The sequence below is a fragment of the Typopeltis vanoorti genome, chromosome 16, assembly GCF_054136105.1.
Source record: "Typopeltis vanoorti isolate ZY-2024b chromosome 16, IOZ_Tvanoo_1.0, whole genome shotgun sequence".
NCBI lineage: Eukaryota > Metazoa > Arthropoda > Arachnida > Uropygi > Thelyphonidae > Typopeltis > Typopeltis vanoorti.
This window is the reverse complement of record NC_143564.1, coordinates 35642082-35661388: the sequence shown is the minus strand read 5'-3', so window position 1 is coordinate 35661388 and position 19307 is coordinate 35642082. Positions and strand designations below refer to the sequence as shown.

Below are 19307 nucleotides of genomic sequence, written 5' to 3'. Positions count from 1 at the left end.
CTAAATTGAAGAGAATCGGAGAAAGCCCATCACCTTGCTTCACGCAGGTCTGTATTTGAAACGGGTACGACAGGTCACCTTCTGCTTTTACTCCTGCTCTCGAACCAGCCACACACACCTGCACCATTTTTCAAAGTTTTCGAGGAATTCCCAGTTCTTTGAACACCTGCAACATTTTTGGGCGTATAATTGAGTCATAGGCTTTAGAAAAGTCTATGAAGATATTATGGCCTTCCCGGTTATATTCCCAGCACTTTTCAAAAACTTGGCGCAGCATGAAGAGTTGGTCTATTGTAGAACGGTTCCTCGTGAAGTCCGCCTGGTAGTCACCAAGACACTTTTCTTAACATGATGTTAGACAGCACCTTGTAGCAGTCATCAACAGTGAGATACTCCTATAGTTGCCGCATTGAGACTTATCTCCTTTCTTATATACAGGGGTGATCGGCGACTCCTTCCACTCGTCCCGCAGCCGTTCTTCTTGCCAGAGTAACAAGATGAGCCGGTGCAAATGCTCCAGCTGGATGTCCCTGCCATTCTTCAGAAGCTTCGCTGGAATGCAGTCCAATCCTGGAGCCTTATTATTTTTCAGCATGTGGACAGTATGAGTAATCTCACTAAGCATCGACTCTTCAATATATGGTTCAGCAGTTTGGTAAGGAGTATGTTTCTCCAGTATTGCCATTCTAACTTTGACGTTCAGCAAGTTCTCAAAATATCTATGCCACTGAACAAGGGCGTCTTTTGAGTTTGTTAGAAGATTTCCACTCTCATCTCTTATGGTTGCCGCTTGTGTCTGGGCATCTCGCATGGCTTTGATCGTCCGATACATTTCCCGCTCATTATTCATCACCCTATTTCTCTCTATGCCGGCCACTTTCTCACTAAGATATTTTTGCTTTTCCCTGCATAGACATGTATTCACCACTCTTCTCACCCTCTCATATGCAGCCTTCTACCTGCTGTCCGCTAGGTAGTTCAATAGTGCTTCCCTTCGTTTTGCTACAGCTTCTTCACACTCTCCATTAAACCATGCCTTTCTTCTTCTCTTTCTCTTTCCCACAGTTCTCGAAGCATCTGACACGACTGTATTTTTGATGGTATTCCACATCCCATCCAGATCACCCTCCTCCTCCTCCTGTAGCTCCTCAAAATGGTTCTGCAGCTCTAACTGGAAAGCTTGTTTGCCTTCCGCTGTTTTCAACTTGTCCAAGTCCCATGCAGGTCATGTGGTAGGACATGAAGGCTTCTTAACCGCAATTCTGTGCCTGAAATCGTAGGCTACCAGGTAGTGGTCGCTATCTCCGTCTGTTCCTCTGAAACTCCTCGCGTCCGAGATGGAGCTGTGGTGATGCCAATACACTAGTACATGGTCTATTTGGTTAGCTGTTCTACCATCCGGTGATCTCCAGGTCTGCTTGTGGATGTCTTTGTGTGCGAACATAGTGCTCTTTACAAAGCATCCCATGGCTGAGGTGAAACTTGCAAGTCGGGTTCCGTTATCGTTGCACTCCTTGTGTAGATTCTCACTACCCAGGAAAGGGCACCATGCATACTCTCTCCCCAGCTTCGCGTTGAAATCTCCCACCACTAACTTGATGGCATAAGACGGTTCATTAGCACAGGTATGCTCAAGCACTTCATAAAAACAGTCTTTAGCTTCCTCCGAGCTCTCCACTGTAGGTACATAACAGTTCACAATAGATACATTTTGAAAACATCCCTTAACTCTAATAGTGCACAGCCGATTGTTCACAGGTTTAAAATCTAAAATATTACACAAAAATTTATCACTAACTAAAAACGCAGTTCCAAGGACTCTTTGTCCTCTGTCATCACGACAGAGGACAAAGAGTCCTTGGAACTGCGTTTTTAGTCACCACTATAGTAAAGCGTATACCACTGATTGCAGGTCGAGCCATAGCCCGGCCAACGAGTCTCTTGTACAGCACACAGTCCAGTTGTATACTGTTGTAAGACATTCGTCACATTAAAAAGAGCACCTTCTTTTATCAAACCGCATATGTTCCAGGTCCCCAAATGATTAATAATCATTGTCATAAAAGCATCCGAATTCCGAGACTTCTGTGATGCTTGTTTCATAACCAGACATATTTTTACAGGGTGGTCGGCCCCTCACTAACCCTCCCCATTTCTCCGGGCTTGGGACCGGCAAGGCTTCAACAGTGTCCTTTCTTGACTCCTCCACCTTGGCTGGGTTAGAGAATACAGAGACAGATGTAAGAAAGCTAAACACTGTGTAAAACTGGCGAAACAAAAGTCATGGGAGGGCTTTGGCAAGAACATAGAAAATAAATATCAAGAAGGTGGTAAGATATTCTGGAGGTTATTGAAGAAGCTCAGAAACAGAGGAAAGAGTGCTGTAAAAGAAATTAGAGATGAAAAAGTTGACATGAAAACAGGAGAAAAAGATATCCTTGAAGTATGGAGTAATTATTTTGAAAAACTGCTAAATGAAACAAGCAGTGATGACAGCACAGTGGTAAAAAACACTGACCAGGCATGCACTCAGGAATACATATCCATACTTGAAGTAGAAAAAGCCATCAAAAGCCTGAAATGTGGAAAGGCAGCAGGAGTAGATGATATTCAACCAAAAATGCTCAAGTATGGAGGTATAAAAGTCTTACAGTGGCTGCATTGCATAGTTCAGAAGGTTTGGACAGAGGGACGACTTTCAGATGATTGGAGTAGAGCTCTCATAGTACCCATATATCAAAAGAGAAATAAAACTGAATGTGAGAATTACAGAGGCATTTCATTACTCAGTGTTCCTGGTAAGATATATGCAAGTATACTTGAGAAGCTGTTGAGAAGGATTGTGGAAGAGAAGCTTGGTGAAGAAGCTGGATTCAGGCCAAATAGAGACTGTCAGGATCAGATTTTCACTTTACGACATATAGTTGAGAAATCATGGGAATATATCAATGATCTGTATTTAAGTTTCGTCGATCTGGAAAAGGCATATGACAAGGTGCGAAGAGAGAAGCTATTCCAAACTCTACAGTTATATGGTGTTAATGAGGTATTATATCAAGCAATACTTAGTCTGTATTTGAGTTGTAAGTCAGCAGTTAGAATTTAAGGAAGTACAGGAAGATGGTTTAATGTTACATCTGGTGTGAGACAAGGATGTACATTATCCCCTCTGTTATTCATTATCTATATGGATCACATTATGAAGGAAAGTGGTATCAAACATGATATCAAAATTGGAGATGTTAATGTCAGCTCTTTGTTTATGCAGATGATGTTATACTTCTAAATAAATCTGCTACAAGTCTGCAAGATTCTCTGACTAAATTGAATTACTGTTGTAATAGATATGGTATGAAAGTCAGCAATAAAAAGACATAGACAATGAAAATAGCAGAAACATTGATAATATCAACTGCATTGTGAATGGAGAACTTATAGAACTAGTAAATCATTTTAGCTACTTAGGCATGATTTTTAGTGAAGATGGTAAATTAAATATGGAAATAGACAACAGAATCAACAAAGCTGGTATGGTAGGAAGTCAACTGAATAAATTTATATGGAATAAGAGAGAAATTAGCCAAAATACTAAATTAGCTGTGTTCAAGAGAGTGTTGAAACCAATTTAAACTTATGGATCTGAGAGCTGGTTAGAAGTAAAACACTTGACCAAAGACTAGAGATCGCAGATATGAGAGTCCTGAGAAAGATTAGGGGTATGAACAGATGGCATCAATGGCAATATCGAGCAATGCCAATATCAATGGCAATAATTAAAAATGAGGATATTAGGAAAGAACTTGATATTGTCAGCATCCGGGAATGCATTAGCATAGCTAATCTTAAGTGGTATGGTCACTGAAGCAGAATGGGAGAAATGGGAGAGTAAAGATTAGCAAGACAAGTGTTCTCTGCCAGGTTGGCAGGAAAAAGACCCAGCAAAAGACCAAGATATAGGTGGATTGATCCAGTAAAAAGTGCCTTAGAGGACAGAAATATAAGACCTGATAATATTGGAGTCTTTACATTTAACCACACTACTGGGCCAAGATCTATAGACATGAAGGTTATCATGGATGCAAAGTGCCTATTAAAATTGTAATACCATTGATATTGCATTGAAATATATGATGGATACGAAGCGTATGAGGATGCATATTTGATCCATAATGGCCGGTTAGCTGGTTAATAGACCGATTTGGAGGGAAATTGTAGATAGGAAGTTGGTAATGATCCAAATTTTTCATGTATTACTATCATATCCTTACAAAATTAATAATGGGAAAAAACTTGCGTACAAAGATTATTTAATAGTATAATTTTTGCCTGTGTGTCACAGGCATCTTCAGTACATTAAGCTCCAATTAAACAATAACTGACAATTCCAAAAAGTGCCACCTAAGTAGCTGGTGTAAGATAACTGAAAAGTTTTTTAACTAATAGCTTTTCGGAATTGTCAGTTATTGTTTAATTTAAGCTTAATGTACTGAAGATGCCTGTGACACACAGGCGGAAATTATACTATTAAATAATCTTTGTACGCAAGTTTTTTTCCGTTATTAATTTTGTATCGATATGTCTACTCACGGTTTACCTCTTTTAAAACTTATCATATCCTGTACACCCCTTGAGGGTATATTTCAGGAATTTGATGATGATGACATGCAATCTTCACTAAAACCTGTTCCTAAATAGGTGAAATATTTTACTTGTTTTATAGAATCTCCATTCAGAATGCAGCTGAAGTTTTCTATTCTCCTGCCTATTTTCAAAGTTTCTGTCTTTTTATTGCTGAATTTCATGCCAAATTTGTTACAGCTATTATTCAATTTAGTTAGAGAATCCTTGAGACTTGCAGTAGATGTTTTTAGGAATACAATATCATCTGCATAAACCAAAGAGCTAAGTTTGACATCTCCATTTCTAATGTCAGGCCTAATGTCACTTTCTTTCATAATGTGATCCATATAGATGATGAATAAGCGTGGAGATAATGTGCATTTTTGTCTTACTCCTGATTTTACATCAAACCATCTACCTGTATTTCCTTCGATTCTAACTGCTGAGTGAGAACTTAAATATAGACTGTGTAGTGCTCTGTATAATATTCCATTCACCCTATATAATTGAAGTGTTTGAAAAGATTTTCTCTGGGCACCTTGTTGTATGTCTTTTCCAGACCTACAAAATTTAAGTCACCTAAGTACGGATCCTTGTCTTATTCTCATGATTTCTCAGCTATTTGTCTTAAAGTGAAAATATGAACTTGACAACCTTTATTTGTCCTGAATCCAGCTTGTTCTTCTCCAAGTTTCTTTTCCACAATCTTTGTCAGCCTCTTTTCCAGTATGCTTTCATAAATCTTACCTCTGTAATTCTCACATTCAGCTTTATTCCTTTTTTTTTTATGGATGGTACCCATCTATGAGAGCACTTCTCCAATTGTCAGGAATTTGACCTTCTGACTAGCCCCTTTGAATTATGTAGTGTGACGACTGCAAAACTCTTATACATCCATACTAAGCATTTCTGGTTGAATATCATCTACTCCAGTTGCCTTTCCACATTTCAAGTTTTTTGAGAGCTTCTTCTATATACAAGTATTGATACGTACTACTCTTTGCATTCTTCTCGAAAGTTTTTTCTAGTACGGTTCTGTCACTGATCGTTACTTTTAACAGTCTTTCAAAGTAATTCTCCAGACATGTAGGATATCCTATCTTCAGTTTTTATGTGACCTTTATCATGTTTGATCACTTTTACAGTACTCTTTCGTCCATTTCTAAGCTACTTCAATAGCCTCCAGAACACTTTGCCAGCTTCCTGATATTTATTTTCTGTATTCTTACCAAAGTCTTCCCATGATTTGTTTAGCTACTTTTACACACAGCTCTTTCATATTTCTCTGTATTCTTTTAGGGCATATGCTGACTTATTGGCTAGGAACTTTTTGTATGCTTTCTTCTTTTCCAGGACTGCTTCTTTAACTTCTTGTGTCCACCATGGTTTTCTTATTTTTCTATCCTTGCAGACAACTTTACATATCTCCCTAGCTGAATCAATCAGTCTCTTTTGCTTTTGCCACAGACTAAGGTTTGGTTTTTGTTTTCAATTTGTTTCATTTTTCTTCAATAATGCTTGTATAGTTGAGTCTACAATTAACTTGTGAAAGTTGCTCAACTTTAATTCTTTTTAAAAAACTTTCTTACATATAGTTATTTTCAATATGATATCCATTTTTATCCTACTTAGCACTGAAGTAATGGTTACTTTCAATTTCAAATCCTCTATACACTCTTGTATCCTGAATGATCATAGAGATATCACTGTCAAAAATGACATAGCCAATGATGCTTTTATTTCATGTCTTCTCTCCATGTGAGCTTGTGCACATCTTTATGTTGAAAGATGTTGTTAGTAATGACTAGTCCATGTCCTGAGCAGAAGTCCAGTAAATACTTACCATTGTTATTAGCTTTGTCCTTTTCTCGAAATTTTCTAAAAACGTACCTATATACCTGGTGGGATTCATCTCCTACTCTGCTGTTCAGATTTCCAACAAGGACCACTTTTTTTTTTTTTCGAATGACTCAAAAACTACATCCACTTTTTCCTTGGAAGAACCTTCTGTGGGACTATAGACAAAAATAAATTTCACTGTCCATGTCTTCATTTCGAAGTTTTCCAACATAACTCTACTTGAAACTGCCTTCTAATCAAAAAAATTTTCATGTTTGGTGTTGAATGCTATTGCTACTCTTGCCTTTCCTTGATCATTATTGTCTGAATATAATATTCTATACTTATTTAGTAAGATTTCACCTGTTTTTCTTTCTCTCAGTAATGACAATTATGTCCATGTGGTATTTTTCCAATTCTTCTGCAAGTTTGATTTCCTTTCCATTAATACTACTTATATTGATGGTTCCTATCTTCAGCTCTTCTGATGTTGGGTTTGTTCTTCTTCTAGATGTTGAGTTGGTGCTTTTTCCAGTAGTTGACTCTTCACTGTTTTTCCTGGTTCCCCCAACAAAAACAGCAGGGGCCCTTGTTTAACCAGGCAACACCCCAGCTGGCATGGAATCTCTATGTTGTACCATCATATGCATTAATCAGGTAGGAGGTTTAGGCCAACAGAGTACAATTTGGTCAGCTAAGTCCCAAATTGCCAGCCCATCACGTTCATTCACTACCCAGTAGATGACTACTAAGGATGTACCACGTGAAGATGAGGATCAGACATTAGATCAGAGCTCCAGTAGGTTCTCTGCATTCCTGAAAGGCAAGTCTCCTTCCAGTTATTTGGGTTTGACCCTTTAGCGACCCTATTATTCTTGAATCTCTTGAATGACCCTTGTTCATCTAGATTCTATTTCCACATCAGCTCCTGTTACTGTAGTGTCTCTACTTAGCAATCACTTTGAAGAGGTGTTATCATCCAAGTAATTCAAATCATTTCATTTGCTTCATTTTCCTCCCAACCATCAGCTTTCAAAACAATTCCATAATTCATTTTCATACATGCCACATACTGAACCAAAGCACCAATGGGATTACAGAGTGCCTTCTTTGCCATACCGTTATAACTTGTGCTTTGTACTACTATTGTGCTCAATGATTCTTTTTCTCTTGAAAAATATATTCAATTCTTTCTATTCAATCTTTCTATGAACTATTTTTGCAGCACTCACTTAATGACACTGCTTATCCATTTAATTCCACTTAATTTATCCTTTTGACCAAGCATACAAGTATTTCCTTCCAAACGTCTCTTTACCATTTCACCCACACATTATGAACAACTAATTCCTGCAGTTTGTGACTTGCACAAACTCAGACTGCTCCAAGCTCGGGGTGTTGTAATTAGCAGCTGTAATTCCACATAAACCTCTTAACCTGAAACTACATACATTTAACTGCTTCCTGGGTCAAGTCTACATAACCTTGGCTATAGACAAATCCTCTGATGCAAATATTAGATCTAGTGTTACCCATCCCCTGGTATCTTCTATTACTTGCTGGCTCAGGTAATAATTCCTTAGAAGTTGCATACATTCTATTTCCTTCAAGCTCTTGTATCCTTTCCTTACAATCAGTTTCCATAGTTGAAATCCCTCATAGTTGTTACTTCCAATTCACTCATTCATTCATTTATTCACTTCCCACACATAATTTTTCTCTGTGTATTTTATCAAAGCTTTCTCATAATCTATAAAGGCCATATGAGCCACTAAATTAAATTCTCATCATTGAAATTTGTTTTATCGCATAAATGTTGTCTATACATGATCTTCCATGTCTGAACCATTTTGTTCTTCTGAGAGAGTAGATCATTTGCAATATTTCTAAGTCTGTTATTTAGGATTTTACTGTAAATTTTGTAACCTATATTAAATAAACTTATTCCTCTGTAATTTCTACAATCATCTCTGTCTCCTTTCTTAAATATAGGTATAATATTAGCTTTTAACCAGTCTTATGGAACCTCACATTTAATCCAACAGCTATTTGTTAATTTTAAGAATCTGTGATGTAAATATTCTCTGCCATATTTCCCAAGCTCTGTATTATGCTAATCTGGTTGGTTAAGGAGGAAGAATTAATATCATGAGTTTTATATGCATTATTAGAATAAGTTGCCTTTATATATATATAAGGAGACAAGGAAGTTGTCATTCCTCTTTATAAGGTCTTGATAATGCCCACATCTGGCTTACTGTGCTCAAGTCTGGTTCTCTGGGAATGAGGAAGCAGTTGAGAGAATTCAGAGGCGAGTGACCAAGATGGTGAGTGGCCTGTAGAATGTTCCCTATGAAGATAGATTAAAGGTGTATGGATTGCAGAAGTTCGCTGATAGGAGAAAAAGAAGGGATATGATAGAAATATTTAAGTTGCTTAAAGGGTTTTATAGGATAGATGCTGGAGAAATGCTTCAACACTTGGCTAGAGGGACCATAGCAAGGGATCATCCCTGGAACTTGAATAAAGGTGTGATTAGTATGGGTGTGAAGACTAGATTTTTTACTTGGAGAGTGGTGGATGAGTGGAATGGGTTGCCAGAGTCAGTAGTGAGTGCTTTGCCTGTTAATGGGTTCAAGGAGAGGTATGATAGATTGTGTGGATAGATTGGGTCTTCTGCAGTGAGTCTTCAGACTCCTTGGAGGTGTCTGTATAATAATAATTATATACATTTCATTTTATAGGTTGAAAAATTTTGTAAAGTTTTGGAAAGAAAACCGGAATCTCCAACAGATAATATTCCTGTGAGTATAATGACTAATAATTGTTAAATAATATTATGTTATGTTTGCTATATATTATTAGAAATCTCAGTTTTTGTTCTAATTAACCCTAATTAACATAACGATTACTATTATTATAATTATGGCTATTATAGCCTGTTTTTGTTTAGGAGTGTCCCTTATTGTAAATACATTGGCTATTATTACTCAAAAAAGGGGTATATATATTTTAGGTCATTATGGGTGAGTATAGAAGGCAATTATAGCAGAATAAAAGAGGTGGAAAAATGTTGTACATACCTTGTTTTGATACTAGGATGTCTTCCAATTTCATGATCCTGCCGAAGGTTGAAGTTGTTTATAACGAGGAGGGGAGGAGGAAGGGAGCGTGGGTGGGTGTGTGTTTTGACGTGAGGGAAAATAAATTTGGAAACCTGGGTTTTGTATTAATAATATATATATAAATATATATATATATATATTATTGTGTTTAGGGGCGCATTTTTTTGGGGGGAGGGGAAGGGTTTACTTATGGGGAAACTGGGGCAGGGGAGTGCGTTAACAGGGTGTGGACCGTTTCGGTCAACTGACCATCATCGGAACATTTTCAGAATGAGTGTAGGGCTATGTCAAGACTGCAAGTTGAATCTGCCAAATAAGGGCATTTGTTGTCGCAAAATGGCCGGAGGCGTGGCTTAATTTGTAAGTTCTGGATCGTCCAACATTCGGAAATTAGGTAGGGGCGGTTGACGTTGGTTTCGATTTTCATCGCATTTTATGGCAATAGTTTCGGATATTCTAAGCATTGTTTCATTGTCTTGTTTGTCTATGATTATGGCCTTGTCAATTTGGGGGATATGTTTCAGTTCAAGGGCATGAGCTGCAATTTCTGTCTTCCCTGTAGTCTGTGTTTTATTTTTCTTTTTGATGTTGCGATGTTTTTTTGTGTTTAGATATTCCGGAATGGGAATATTGCAATCCCTGAAGTGCTGTTGTAGTCAAGTCCATAAAGACCTAATTGTAGAGCCAGTGTAGGTGATGTCACGGTCTTTTTGACAAGGAAATTTGTAGACTACGTTGTGGTGTTCAAATATTTCTTTGTGTGTGAGAGATTTAGTGGGTTTTAGGAGAGTTTCTAATTTTTGGTTCGTGGTGATCTCTAAATCTCTCCCACACAAAGAAATATTCGAACACCACAATGTAGTCTACAAATTTCCTTGTCAAAAAGACTGTGACGTCACCTACACTGGCTCTACAATTAGGTCTTTATGGACTTGACTACAACAGCACTTCAGGGATTGCAATATTCCCATTCCAGAATATCTGAACACAAAAAAACATCGCAATATCAAAAAGGAAAAATAAAACACAGAGTACAGGGAAGACAGAAATTGCAGCTCATGCCCTTGAACTGAAACACATCCCCCAAATCGACAAGGCCATAATCATAGAAAACAAGACAACGAAACAATGCTTAGAATATCCAAAACTATAGCCATAAAATGCGATGAAAATTGAAACCAACGTCCACTGCCCCTACTTAATTTCCGAATGTTGGACGATCCAGAACTTACAAATTAAGCCACTCCTCCGGCCATTTAGTGACAACAAATGCCCTTATTTGGCAGATTCAACTTGCAGTCTTGACATAGCCCTACACTCATTCCGAAAATGTTCCGATGATGGTCAGTCGACCAAAACGGTCCGTACCCCATTAACGCTCTCCCCTGCCCCAGTTTCCCCATAAATAAACCCTTCCACTTCTCTCCCCCCCCCCCCCAAATGCGCCCCTAAACACAATAATATATATATATATATTATTAATACAAAACCCGGGTTTCCAAATTTATTTTTCCCACGTCAAAACACACCCACCCACACTCCCTTCCTCCTCTCCCCCTCGTTATAAACAACCTTCAGCAGGATCATGAAATTGGAAGACATCCTAGTATCAAAACAAGGTATGTACAAAATTTTTCCACCTCTTTTATTCTGCTATAATTGCCTTCTATACTCACCCATAATGCCCTAAAAATATATACCCCTTTTTTGAATAATAATAACCAATGTATTTAAAATAAGGGACACTCCTAAACAAAAACAGGCTATAATAGCCGTAATTAGAATAATACTGTTTAAGAGGAGTAGCATGGGAATTTTCTCAGAAACTATACCTAATAATGATTACTATTATATATATATATATATATATATATATATTTTTTTTTTTTTTAGCATACTGCCTATTTTTATTATTTATAGATAACTATCTTATCATTATTCATAATTTCATATTTTAACATGAGCTTCTTTCTGAATATTAAAAAAAAATCTTGTGTAAACAGAGTATTTTTGTAATAATTCAACTTAGTTAAAAAAATATACCAGGGGACATTTTCTGCATTTATATTTTAATGATTCAGAAGATTAGTTACTGTGACTGTGGTATATTTGATGTAATTTTGATGATGATATTTAATTAATGATTAAATACAGAAACATTGGTTTTTGATGTAATTAATCTGTGGTTATCAAAAGATTATTACGTCACCCGAAATAAAGCTAAATTAATATAAACATGTTATTTAGTCGTAATTCTGGCTTAATATAAATAGTCTCCTTTCATATGTCAAATCTCAAAAGTCATAAAATTGTGAAGCCTCAATGAAATCAAGTGTGTGTGTGTGGGGGGGGGGATTATATATATATATTTTATTTTTTTTGCAGCTGTGTAAAAATACTTCCAAATAAAGCTTAAGTTTATGCTTATATTAGCTTTCAAAGATTTTTATTTTCATTGTATATACAGTGTTGCTGTTATGTGATTAAATATTCATTTAACTAAATATTTATATTATTATTTTGGTCTCTCTCTATATATATACATTCATTTTCGTTATGGAGAGTGTAATCTATACATTACAACACTTATCATATGCCGCTGTCAGCACAGCTATCTGCTCTGGCATTGCATTCCACTTATTTTCTCACTGCAAAGTCATCCATGTGTTTTTATATAGGTCCATGTTCCTATATAAAAATAGATACAATGTATTGTATCTGTTTTTATATTTCAGTCATGTAAAGACAGCACTTCCCTAACTGTGGGCCGCAGCCCCCTTGGGGGCCATAAGTTTTGTTGAGGGGAGCTGTGAAATAATGAAAACAAATTTAAAACATTTTAAGACTAAGTAGATTTTTTTATCTTAAAAGAAACGTATTTAATTTTTATTTATTATTTCTTTTTTGTTATTTTTTTTATTTTAATGGGAAATATCACACATTGGTGCGGGTTCACAATTTTGCTTCCTGCGTATTTCGGCGCTTAATGAATATTAGTAAATATATGCTCATTCATATAAGTTTTATTTCAAAGCAGAAATCTAAGAATTGCAGTTTCAAATATTTCACCTGATATTGGTGTAGCAGTATTGAAACACATTAAATTGTTATTAGACTTCTTTTATGTTTTTAATTCTTTCTTTATTACTAATCATTTTACGTTTCATGTGATCGTACTGCAAATGTACAATAACAATATATCTATCTATATAAAAATATGAGATAATGTGGCATGTCAAATGTGTATGTAAGATGCTAAAAATGTAATATTTGCATTTGATTTTTGCAATATTCGCTGTGTATGTTTTGTATTGAATATAAATACAATAAATATTATAATAATATATGCCTATATTACGATTTTTTTCGAGGGGGGGGGCATGAAATATTTTAATTTTTCCAAAGGGGGCCCTGGCTTCCAGAAGTTTGGGAAGCACCGATGTAAAGAATTCCATTTCTCATTTCTCCTCAGTAAATGCCCTTATATTAGCTTCTAAGGATGACCTCCTCTTCTTTAATCACTTCACCTGAATGTGTAATGGTTTCCTATATCTGACTGTTTAATAAACTCATCCTACAATTTCTTTGTAGGATATCATCTCTCTCTCTCTCTCTCTCTCTCTCTTTCTTTCTTTCTTTTCTGCTGTTTTCCGAGTTTTGCAGGTCAACATCCACTCAACATTCCAAATTTTTAGATGGCCTTTGTCTCTATTTCAAGGATGATATGACATTTGCCTTTTTGCTTGGACTATCTGGATTTGGATCCTTTTAATTTATTTGTTGACAATATTATCAACATATCAAATTAAATAAATGACAATCCACCAGTAAACCTTGTAGTATGAGATTTTTTACTTATATCCTCTGAAACATCATTCCTTATACAAAAGATTGCTGATATAGATCAGCCACCTATCTCCATATTCAGACCATCAAACTTGTATTCATTTATCTTAATTTCAATATCAGTTTGTCAAATGGTATTCTTTCAAATTCCTGAAAATTTACTTTATCTTCCTCTACTCTCTTCAGTGCTGTTGTCATCTTTTTATGAAATGTAACTAATGTAGTTTTGGTGTTGTCTGGAGAGAGCTTTGTTCAACTGTTCACTTTGAGAATGCTGAAGTGCAAATTCAGGTAAACTTAAGCAATTAGGGTTGAAGCAAGTGAGTTTAGGTGAAGGCACCAATGAAGTGAGTGAGTGTGAGAATGACCAGGTGAGGAATCTAGTCTCTCAAGCAAAAATATTGAATAGGGAAGTCAGTTCAGAAAGTAAAAGTGTGTGTGTGTGTGTGTGTGTGTGTGTGGGGTGGCGGGAAACTAAAGGGATGCTGCAGTTTCTATATACTAATGCCAGAAGTATCAGAAACAAGAGGGAGGAGTTTTTGGCATTAGTTAGATCTGGAAGACATACATTGTCAAATTAATACAATGAGTACTAATTTATGTAACTTCCTTTTTGCTTATGTAAGTTCCACCCATGAAACATTGGCTGCAAGCCTATAATACATTCATAATGAGGGTGAACTAAAGATTTTTTTTTCATTTGTTTTTATTAATTTTATATATTTTTGTATTTCTGTTTACTTTATTACATAATCCAGAACTATGGAGATAGAGACTGGAAGGAAGAAAGATCACATGGCAGGAAGGAAGTAGAATTTATACACCTGCTAAGAGATAATTACTTCAAACAGCATGTGATGGATGGGGAACTAGGATTGGGAGAGTATTGAACCTGGTCATAGGATCAGAAGAGCTATCCATAACCAAGGTGACAACATTGCCTCCAATTGGTGAAAGTAACCATGCAGTCTTGACTTGGGAGATTGCAAAACATGAGGAATATTCTATCAAGAAGGGGTATTTGTGAACTACAAGGCAGGTGATTATGACATGCTTAGAAAAAAGCTTAAATCTGTACCATGGAATAAAACAAGATATAGTTAAGGGTCGTCATCTAGAGGAGGCAGTGTTAAATTGTATACCTAGGGTAAGAAGAGTTAATCGGGAAGAAGTTAGATGGATGAGTAATATCATTAAGCATGAGCTGCAGAAGAAGAAAATGCTGTGGAGGGTATATAAAGAGAAAGGTGACCAGCAAACTCATGAACAGTACAGTACTAGGCTCATGCAAGAAAGACAAAATCAGATTATGAGAAGAATCTAGCCAAGCAGGCCAAAGGAAATCCCAAAGAGTTCTTCTGTTATGCAGTAAGTAAAAGGAAGAATGGCTACGGAAGATTAACCTTAATGAGTGATGATGGTCACGAGGAGACAGAAGCAAATAAAATAGTTGAGTTACTGAGTGACCACTTTGCAAGGGTATATCATCCTAGTGAGGTTAACCTATGTAATAGACACTAATGTGGGAACAGAGGTGGATGAATTGGAGGTCCTTAGGATATTTCAGAATCTCAATGTAAATACATCTGTGGGATTAAATGGGATATCAGCTAGGATTTTGCGAGAATCTGCAGGGAAACTGACAGTGCTTTTGACTAGGCTATTTAATTTAAGCCTCGGCTCTGGTAGAGTTCCAAGGGAGTGGAAAGAGTACAAAATAATGCCATGGCATAATGGAGGTTCTAAGACTGCAGTAGTAAATTATAGACCAATGAGTATCTCAGGTGTGGTGGTAGAAGTACTAGAAAAATTAGAAAAAAGAGAATTCAAGAATGAGTAGATAAAAATATGATACTGTATGAGGGGCAACGTGGCTCTGTGAAAGGTCATCATGCCTTAGTAATTAATTTACTAATTTTTTTATAATAGAGTGACAGCTAAGATGGATAAAAGAAATGGTTACACAATGATTTTGCTGGATTTTGCAAGGACATTTGACAGAATACCACATGGAACTCTGTTATGCAAATTAGAACATTTTTGGATGGATATGACACTATTTAGATGGATAAGAGGGTTGCTGCTGGACAGATATCAAAAAGTGGTACGTGGAGAGGCAGAATCTAGGAAAAAACTGGTGACTAGTGGTGTGCCGCAAAGTTCAGTGCTGGGACCATTGCTGTTTAATGTACATAAAGGATATAGGAAATAACCTGAAAGAAATATTCAGTTGTTTGCTGATGATGCAAAATTAGGTAAAGTAATAGCTAATCAAGGCAATGTGGAGAGGCTTGCAGAAAGAATACCACATAGGCTGTTAGTTTGGGCAAAAGTTAATGGGTGTAAAGTAGAGAAACTTTACATTTCTCGACTTTACATTTGTCGAGAAATGTAAAGTTATGCATTTTGGGATAAATAGATTACAAGCCGTCTATCACATCGATGGCAGTGTACTCCAGGAAATAGATGAAGCTAGAGATTTAGGGGTAGTGGTAGACAGAGAGTTAAAGTTTAGAGGACATATTTCTAAGTTAGCCCATAAGATTACTTGGCTATTTAAGAACACATTAACAAGTAGAGATAAGGAATTTGTTATTCCTTTTTATAAGGCCTTGATACACCCACATCTGGATTACTGTGCTCAACCCTGGTCACCTGGGTTTCTTGAGGAAGTGGTGGAGAGAATTCAGAGGTGAGTGACCTGTGGAATGTTCCCTATGAGGATAGATTAAAGGGATGTGGATTGCAGAAGTTGGCTGATAGGAGAAAAAGAGGGGATATGATAGAAACATTTAAGTTGCTTAACAGGTTTTATAGGATAGATGCAGGGGGATGGGTTTGGTCTCCTGCGATGAGTCTTCAGACTCCATGGAAGTGCCCATATAATAATAGTAACTAATTAGTGAAATAAGACTATCTTTTAACAAACTCATGAAAATAGGAATCTGCAGGTAAGACAGCATGAGCTTGTATTCTAACCCTAGTTTCTCACTCCAGCACCTTCACCAGTCCCTCTGAAACACTGTGGTTGATAGGTTTTATTTGAAAAATGATTTTTGAAGCTCATTGTGAGTTTTCCCCCTCCTCCAATAATACAAAATGTATCATACCAACATTTCATGGATGGAATTTTCATTAGGAAGCAAGGAAGGGGGAGGATAGTACATTGACATGTTTTTATTTTTCTTTATGCTGTGCCACTATCTTCCATTTCACTGGAGCTCTTCAAGACTCTTTATCATCAGGTTTATATAATATCTTAAGCACTTCATGATTGTCACCTTCCAGTTTATTCTCTTCTCCACTAACTAATGTACTGAAGGCCCCCCCCCCCCAACATCCTGTCTATCAGTATTACAAATTGTCAAATTGCATATTTTGATCTTTTTATAGCACTTCTATTTGCACCAGTCTACCCAAATCTTGGTTCTCCTCCTCTAGGTCTTTTTGCCACTGTCCTGGCATCAGACACCTGTTTTGCTAATCTTTCCTCTTCCATTCTGTTCAAGTGACCACATCACATGAAATGAGCTGTGCTCACACATTCCTATATGCTAACAGTGTCAAGTTCCTTTCTCTTATCTTCATTTTAATATAATTCTACTACTTATGCTATCTTTTCACTCTCCTAATTTTTATCTGAACTCTCATCTGTAGTCACCAATTGCTAATCAACTGTATTCAAAATACAGTGTTCAACATTCTATTGTCTGTGTCTAGTTTAGTGATTTGACAATAAATTTATATGGAATAAGATTTTTCATATTTAATTTGCCATTTCTTCACTATAAATTGTGTCCAAGTTTTGCTTATGAAACATTGGCTGCAAGCCTATAATACATTAGTAATGAGGGTGAACTAAAGATTTTTTTCATTTGTTTTTAATAATTTTATATATTTTTGTATTTTTTTTTACTTTTTTGCATAATCCAGAAACCCCACTCTAGAGACCAAATGTGGAACTTTTTTTTTAAGCCACTTCAGGTATTCTGTAAATGGGGCATTGGTCTCAAACCAGGAAAACATTCATCTCCCACCTAAAGACATTCACAAACATTAGCTGACCAAATTGCATTCTGTTTTGAGTTAACACAAAAGACAGTGATAGTATAATAAGATGACAGATGAAATAAGATGATATAATATGATGGTTTTCGTGTCATCTGGGGTTTGTTCAATTAAACAAGACTATTTTCTTCATGAAACCAGAGTGAAAGTAGAAAAATTAGCTACTTGAATAAACCCAGCAAGAATAATTTTTCCATATTCACTTACCTTTCATTAAGAAACCCTTACATTACACTTTCACGAAGAGAAATTTGATAGCTGAACTAGCCAAATTAAAGACAAAAGTGTAAGTCTCACACTAGTCCGTTTATAGTGCAGTGAAGATGATGCAGTAACCCACAAAATTTTAAATTAGTGTTCAAAATTTAGTGATGTGTATGAACACTGACATTAGTTAGCAGTGAAGAAAACAGATCTAGTCAGTAGATTGCAAATAGAAGAAAAGATCACCCCCCACACTTATCATAGTTCATCTCACTTCAAAAGAGAGAGAGAAAAGTATTAACCCCCCAACCGGCCACGACATCTATAGAGGTTCAGCTAAATCTGGATACGAAGCTCTAACACCCATTGAATAACATAGATAAGAGGTGCAATTTGATGTCACTATTTCATCCACATCAGCCAGTAGGGAAGTTAATCAAGGCTAGCAGAAAATGTAGATCAACAGCACTGAAGATAATCCAGTATGTGTAAATTACTTTATAGCCCATTACAAAAATCTATAGTAGCTTTCTAAGAAAGAAATATAAGAACTATGAATACTTAAGTTTTAAAAAACTAAGAATGTTTATGAAGAATACAGAAATGTCACATGTAGTGTCACTTACCGGTGAAAGTGATATATATATATATATAAAAAAAATACTTCATTAGGAAAAACTGAATTAAAACTGTATAAAGCAAAAGGTAGTTTTACTTTGTTGCAGAGGTACCATCCTGTATTTATTAAAAACTTTCTGTTTAACGAGGCTTCTAAGTTCAAATGAGCAGTACATTATCTCAGCCATATCATTAAGAACAGGGTATTCCCCAAGGGTCTGTCTTAAGTGTGACACTTTTTGCTGACAAAGTTGACTCAGTCACTGAACAGCTTCCTCCTACTGTGGGCAGTACTCTATATGTTGATGACTTTGCAATTTACTCTTACTCTTGTAACATGAGAGTAATTGAAAGATAACTTCAGCAATCAATTATGTCTTCCCCATGGGCTCTTATTAATGAACTTAGGTTTTCAGCAGAAAAAAGTATCTGTGCACACCTCTGCTGAAAAATGCAGAATTCATCTAGATCCTGAGTTAAGAATTGGATGAAGTATTTGTAGTAGTAGCAACAGAAGCCAAATTCTTAGGACCCATCTTTGAAAGAAAGCATGGAATTTCTTTTGCACTCTATCCTCTATGGAATTTGGTGCAATTCAATATTCATTGTGTGATCTTTATTGTGCACTCATTTATGTTCAAGGCGGATTATGGATCTCAAGTTTTTGGTTCTGCAAGGGTAAGAGTAGCATGTGATGGTTGGATCCCATCCATCACAAGGATATATGGAAAGTTATTGGTGATTTTTGCACATCACCCACTCAAAGTCTTTATATTAGATGAAAAAAAAATAATGGTTTTAAAAATGAAGACATTATGAAGGAACTTGACATTGTATACATTCAAGAATATGTGAGCAGAGCTAATCTAAGGTGATATGATCACTTAAAGAGATGGGAGATGAAAGGTTAACAAAACAGGCTGTTTGACACCAAGATTGCAGAAAAAAGACCCAGAGGAAGGCCAAGGTTTATTATTATTAAGAGAG

General features: G+C 36.2%; 1 protein-coding gene across 7 annotated transcripts in view; it reads left to right on the top strand.

Annotated features, from left to right (window-relative positions):
- Spt20 (transcription factor Spt20 homolog) overlaps positions 1-19307 on the top strand; it is a 444696-nt gene that overhangs the window by 206367 nt on the left and 219022 nt on the right. For all 7 annotated transcript variants that reach the window (XM_090405995.1, XM_090405992.1, XM_090405994.1 and 4 more), the window contains exon 12: positions 9204-9263. In XM_090405995.1, the coding sequence (XP_090262121.1) occupies positions 9204-9263 (60 nt within the window). The remainder of the gene's footprint in view (positions 1-9203; positions 9264-19307) is intronic.